The 6,455-nt window shown below is 42.2% G+C and overlaps 1 protein-coding gene across 1 annotated transcript; it reads right to left on the bottom strand.

Moving 5' to 3' along the window:
• Window positions 1-876: 876 nt before the first annotated feature.
• On the bottom strand, window positions 877-3,165 carry LOC143219636 (uncharacterized). The gene is made up of 2 exons (XM_076445538.1): window positions 1,188-3,165; window positions 877-1,139 (listed from the first exon to the last, which is right to left on the bottom strand). Exons 1-2 carry the CDS (start codon window positions 3,163-3,165, stop codon window positions 877-879), a joined length of 2,241 nt encoding a protein of 746 aa, XP_076301653.1.
• Between the last annotated feature and the right edge of the window lie 3,290 nt (window positions 3,166-6,455).

Below are 6,455 nucleotides of genomic sequence, written 5' to 3'. Positions count from 1 at the left end.
TTTCTCTTCCGTTTTGTCTAAGTGATGAAAGTAGTACAGAACAGAACCCTGTGGGACCCCCATCTCAGCTTTCAGCGTAATCTCATGGCCTATCGTGCTATAGGCGATCTCTCTGTCCCTAAAATAATCCTTTGTTATCCTGACAAGGTATTCTGGGGTATTCCTCCTTTCTAGTTCCGTAGTGATGGTTTTCCATCTTAATGAATTAAAAGCATTCTTGATATCAAGTGCCACCATTGTTGAATACCTCTGTTTTTTAATACATCTTTGAATATCTCCTTTCACCTTGTCCATTGCGTGTATCGTCGATTTACCCTTGGTGAATCCGAATTGTTCCTTATCAAATGGTTGTTCTCCCATGAATTCGGTGAATCTACCTTTTAGGACATATTCAAATAATTTTGCAATAGCATTTAGAATACAGATAGGTCTGTATGCGGCGATCAGCGAGGGGTCTTTCCCTGGTTTCCTAAGGAAAACCGTTCTGGCCCTTTTCCAATCCCTTGGCATTTTCCCTCTTCTGAGCAAGCCCGTGAACAAAGCCGCGAAGGGGTCAGGCCTGTAGGTGGCCAATTCCTTAATGATTTCGGGTGGCATGCCATCCAAACCAGCCGCTTTCCTTGGCGTAATTTTTGCTGCTGCGGCTCTTATTTCACCAATGGAAATCTCAGGGACATCTAAATCTTCGTATTCTTCTTCCTCTACTGCGTCGGCCGCTACACTTTCTTCGCTTCCCTCTTCATCTGTTGGTAGTTTCGGGAACAATCCCCTGAGTACTTTTTCCGAGAATTCTCTAGATAGAGTGGCGGGGGGTGTCGTCATTTTGACCCTACTAATTATAGTCTTGTAGGGCTTGCCCCACACGTCGTTATTTAATTACTCGCAGAATTCTTTCCATTTTCGGACCTTGGCCATGGATATTTTCCTCCTCAGCTCCCTTATAGTGTCTTTATACTGAATCTCCAAGATTTCCAGCTCTTCTGGACTTTTTCCCTTATCTCTTATCTTAGCTCTTTCCCTTTGTATCCTCCTCTTGGTATATCTAGATGAATCTCTGATTGTGCCTAGCTCTTTATCCCACCAGAGATTTACTTTCAGATCGTTATTGTATTTGGTCTCATTCTTAGGGAGATTCTCATCTAAAACAGAAATAATGGTATTGAGGAACTTATCTTCATCATTCTTACCGAAGACTGCTTCATTATTTAAGTGTTCCTTCTCGATAGTATTTCCAAAAGCCGCTCTTAAATGGCCCATCGACTCTTGGCTGGGTTTCCATTTCGGCCTAAAAGGGCATTTCCTCGGAATCTGTATCTCAGTATCGATCGTGGTGAGCACGTATCTGTGGTCCGAGTCTGATTCAATGTCCAGAACCTGCGAGCGAATTTTAGTATTAATAGGATTGGAGATGGCCACAAAATCAATGTTGGAGGACCGATTTCCATGCAGGAAGGTGGGGCCGCCCCCTGGCTTAACAGGATGTAGTCCCTCGCTGAGTAGCTCCTCCATTACGGTTCTGCCTCTATCGTTTGTTCTGGTGGAGCCCCATAGTGTCGAATGGGCATTGAAATCTCCACCCAGAATTATTCTCCTTCCTTCTGTCTTTTTACTCTGGACAAATTTCAGTATTTTCTCCAACCTAAGTGGGAATTGCGTGTTAGAGAGGCTAGGTGAGAGGTAGATACTCACAACCATGTATTCCCCTAGCCGGACGGCGGTGAAGTCCTCCTCTCGAGTGTCTTCGTCCTCGTACCTTGCCAGGCCGTTACATCCCGTGACCCATATTGCTGTCGTGTTTCCACTCCCGAATACCCAGGGTCCCGGGTTATGGAGTGGATCCGCTATGAGGACAGCGTCCACTTTCAGCTCCACCGCCGTCTGTGCTAGGAGGTGTTGTGCGTTTCTGCATTGGTTAAGATTGATTTGTAGTATTTTGACCGCGAATTTTATAATTTTCTCCTGTTTGTCGTCGACGAACTTCCTATATTGCGGGCAGTTCATTGCCCCCGCGACGTGTTCGGCTTTGGCCGCAGGGACCCCCTTTCTAATGCAGAGGATACAGCAGCGGGTTGCCGTACAGCCGTTTATACTGTGGCCCACCGTGCTACACCTTCTGCAGATCTCGCTGCCGTCAATGTTGGTTTTACAGTCGTATGAAGTATGACCGAACTCATGGCATCTAAAGCATCTAATTATATTTAATGCCCTAGCGACTCTACACATAGTGAAGCCTATTTGTATTCTGTTACCTTCACCTAGCTCTCTCATACTCTCCACGGGAACCGACACGATCGCTGTTTTCGTGCCCTCGAAAGAGCTCCTAAGCGATCTTACCTCTTTTTCGGATTCAGCCCATTCTCCTAGTTTAAGGCAATCCGCAATTTCTTTTCTAACTTCCTCTTTCTCAAGTGTCGGATCGAGGTCCTTGATTTCCAATGTGATTTTGGGAGTGAGTTTCTTAACCTGAAAATCCTTGCCTAGAGTGTCCCTCACTGTTTGCTCCATTGCGTTACAATTAGTGTCTTTCCTCATTTCGATAATTAGATCCCCCCCTCTCGACTTCTTTACAGTATGAATGCCCTCCATCCTACTTGAAGCCTCCGATTTCAGAGTTTTGAACAGGTCCGCGAACGTCCTATCCTTGGTAGCTTTTACAACAATAGCCTCCAGTTTTGGAGGGGGAGGCCCTTTCCTAGCTTTATTCCTCCTTTCTTCTTCCTTTCTCTTTTCCTCCTCTTCCTGTTCTTTTTTCCTTTTCTGTTTTTTCTTTTCTCTTTCTTCTATCTCCCAGTCCTCTTCGGACTCGCTGTCCTGTTCAACTATACCTTTCCCTGCCGATTTACCCTTACTATTGCCCTTTCCACTATTTTTTCCCTCTAGCTTGTCCCTGTTCCCCTTCTCTGATTTACCCTCTGCCTTTTCTCCTCTTCTACCTCCTATTTTCACCTCCTCTCTCTGATTTTTGGTTTCCTCAGCGATGTACCTCTGTATAAAGCCGGGTGAACATTGCGTAGCTGTCTCCTGTATGCGCCTAGCCTCCCTAATTTTCCTTAATTTAGCTATTCCCTCGATAGCCTTTGCTGCTATCCCACATGGGAGGTGCTCAGTTGCGCACAATACGATTGCCCACATGCACATTGCGCACATATCTTTTGGACACAGCATGATTGGGCACAAGTACAATCGGACACATCTCGATTGCGCACAAGAAGAATCGGACACATCTCGATTTCGCACAAGAAGAATCGGACACATCTCGATTGCGCACAAATAGAATTGGATTCATCTTTATTGGGCACATATAAAATATAAAATTGCACACACGCGAATCGTGCACAAATAGAATTGCTTACAGTAATTTTGAACGCAGATGGAAATGCGGCCGATGGCAGATGGAAATGATGGAAGTGCATACCTAGGTTTATGAATTCTTGTGAAGGATCTGCCAAATACACCTAGTCGAATTAATTTTTGAAGTGTAGAAATGAATGGTTTTTGGTGTGTGCAATAAATTTTAGGTTATAATGTTTTTACTCGAAATATGGTTTCGATAGTGTCTGTATTAAGAGATAAAATTTGTGCAGGAAGAGTACATTAATTATATGTAAATATAACACGTGTCACGGAAAAATGAGTAGATTGTTCGATTTTTAATATTAATGTGATTGTGAATTAAAACATTGACAACGAAGAGCGAAGGACTGAAAAATTGCACGAATGTATAGAATTGATTTCACAGCTCCCGAATAATTCTGTGTGAAAAAGATAATTTAGATAAGTATTTTTTGCCTATAAAATATAATCATTTTTCTGAGTAATGAATACGATACTTTGTGATTTTTTATATTTTTCTTTTACATGTGGTGTACGAAGCAGATCTACTAGCTGAACTATTTTAATTGGAACGCACGGACAGATCCTGATTATTGGAAGGAAAATGTTCTCACTGTGAGTAATATGTAACTTGTGATCTTGAAAACCATTATATTCTTAGATAGAAAGCATTAATAATTGCAGTTTATACGCGACATATATGATCGTGCTTTATACCATCTGTTTTAAACCAGTTAATCAGCGTGTAAGGTCACAGCAGCGTTTAGAATGATAACTGTAAATGTATACTGAATTTCCCCAATCAGATGTACCTTCTTTGATATAGATACATAATCCCTTTTACTTGTCATTTTAACTACATAATATAATGTGAGAAGTAAACCTTGCGGTTGAGTTTTAATTCTTGTATTTTAAATTATCATAACCGCTCCGTAATTTGTGCGTGTCAATGTATGAAATAAGTAAAGGAAAGTAAGTAGATATAGAAAGTAAGAAAGCATGTATATAATAATTAAAGGAAAGATTAAATAAGCAGTGCTGGGTAGAATTCAAATGTATTTATAAGGTTTTGGAATAACGACCCGTATTCAGTTTCCTTTCGAAAATGTTACCTCTATATTTAATATTTCCAACAGTCAACACAAAAATAACAACCACTGCTCTCTCTCTCTCGCTATATTTACATCAATAGGCTTAACCGCTAAACGCTAGGCACACGCAACCTATTTTAAATCTAACCTAAAAAGAAAAACGCACTCCTGTCCAGAAATTTCCTGCACCAGGATTTTCCGTCCGAAAACTTACGGCCCGCGAATTTCCCGTCCAGGAATTTATGGCGCGAGAAGAAACCTAGCCTAAGTCTCACTGTCCGGGAATTTATAGAACGAAAAATTTTTTGTCCACAAATCAAAAAATCGAATTTATCACTTTATTCCCTATTCCTGACTGCTCTTCCTCACTCAAGGGTACTCCTTAATTCTTTAAACTACCCAAGTTCCGAAAACTAATAGCCCCCAAACTGTCACTAATTTCCTGGACTTTTACCCTTATGGAATCACTGAACACAGTCCAGAGACTTTCGGCCCGAAACTTCCACTAGCCGTCGCACACTAACTCCGGAGTCTGGAAATTAACGGCGCGCGCTTTTGCCGTCGGGCGCCGAGTCCGGAAATTAACGGCCCGAACTCGATTCCCGCCGTCGGACGTCGAGTCCAGAAATTTATGGCCTGACTCGATTTCTTCCCGTCGGCAAACGATTACGGCTCGGTACGGCTCTAACTCCACTCTCTAACTTCACACACCATTCACTCTTAACAAATGTCCTCGACTTAGCGGATCGCAAACTCGGCGGTATTCACCACTTTTTACGCACTAGAACACTAATTACTCAATTATCTCCCTCCTATTGCCCTACATAGATCCTAATCCTAATTAACCTTGGCACAGTTGCTTGAGGAAAAATCACTAACGATTGAATGATAAGCCTTGCTGACTGTACGCCTACAATGCTAAGACCGCTATGTAGGTCGTGGGGTTGTTCGGTTCTATCGTTACCTGTACGTATCCCCTCCCCAGCCATTTTCAAAAATGGTCGTTGGGAGTTTTTCGGTGCCTATCTCCTACTACGTATACCCGGCTTGATGTTGTCTCTTTTTCTCCTCCCTGTGATTGCCCTCCCTTGACCTATGGTTTTCGCCTTATTTGTACACATTATTCTTTGTACACCTAACTGGAATCTTATATTCTCCGAACGTTAGATTGGACTTCCTCAAAATTTATTTCCCGAAGTAGATTTCTGCTCTTATTCTACAGCTGAATAATCTTACGGGTAAAGATCTCACTTAACGCGGGGTCTCTTCTAAGAAACCAAAATAATTGGTAATCCTCTCACCTCCCGCGTCCATGAGATCCTCCCCGTTTACAGTTTAAATTAATCAGACTTCATCCCTATCGAACCCTACTATTACTAACTCCCCTTGCTTGTATACATTATTCTATGTCCACCTAACTGGTACGTTACATTGGACTTCCTCACCACCTATTTCCCGAAGTAGATTTCTGGTCTTATTCTACAGCTGCACAATCTTACGGGTAAAGATCTCATGTAACGCGGGGTATCTTCTAAGAAACCAAAAATATTGGTAATCCTCTCACCTCCCGCGTCCATGAGATCCTCCCCGTTTACAGTTTATATTATTCAGATTTCATCCCTATCGAACCCTACCATTACTAGTACTAGACCAAACTAATCTTTTAAACTTCTCTGTACCGTCGTACAGGAGTATCCTCTTGCCTGGCTCGCATCTTCTAGCGCCGCGTCGCTGGCTTAACAAGCATTTCTTTCCTTGCCTCGTACGTTATTACGAGTACTACTTTCTCTCTCCAGGCTTTTACTTAATTCGCACATATCTCTTAAACCGCTGGTCATAATTGAACCTGACATAGGACCTAATCTTGTTTAATTTCTATTCTGGATCTTTTCCACCTGTTAATAATTTTCGGAAATATTTGGATTTTAAAAACCGTCTATATGCGTAAATTAGGCCGAAAAACTCGCAAATTTCCTCATCAGTTCACCAATTACCTCGATAAACTCGGCTAGCCGAAATGACCGGTCTCAA

Source organism: Lasioglossum baleicum, unplaced genomic scaffold, assembly GCF_051020765.1.
Source record: "Lasioglossum baleicum unplaced genomic scaffold, iyLasBale1 scaffold0057, whole genome shotgun sequence".
Taxonomy (NCBI): domain Eukaryota; kingdom Metazoa; phylum Arthropoda; class Insecta; order Hymenoptera; family Halictidae; genus Lasioglossum; species Lasioglossum baleicum.
Note: the sequence above shows the minus strand (reverse complement) of the source record. Positions and strands in the feature narration are given on the sequence as shown.

Coding starts and splice junctions, on each gene's coding strand:
- LOC143219636 (XM_076445538.1), bottom strand. CDS start 3,165: ATGCTGTGTCCAAAAGATATGTGCGCAATGTGCATGTGGGCAATCGTA. Junction 1,140..1,187: donor AAATAATGAAGCAGTCTTCG/GTAAGAATGATG, acceptor TTTCTGTTTTAG/ATGAGAATCTCCCTAAGAAT.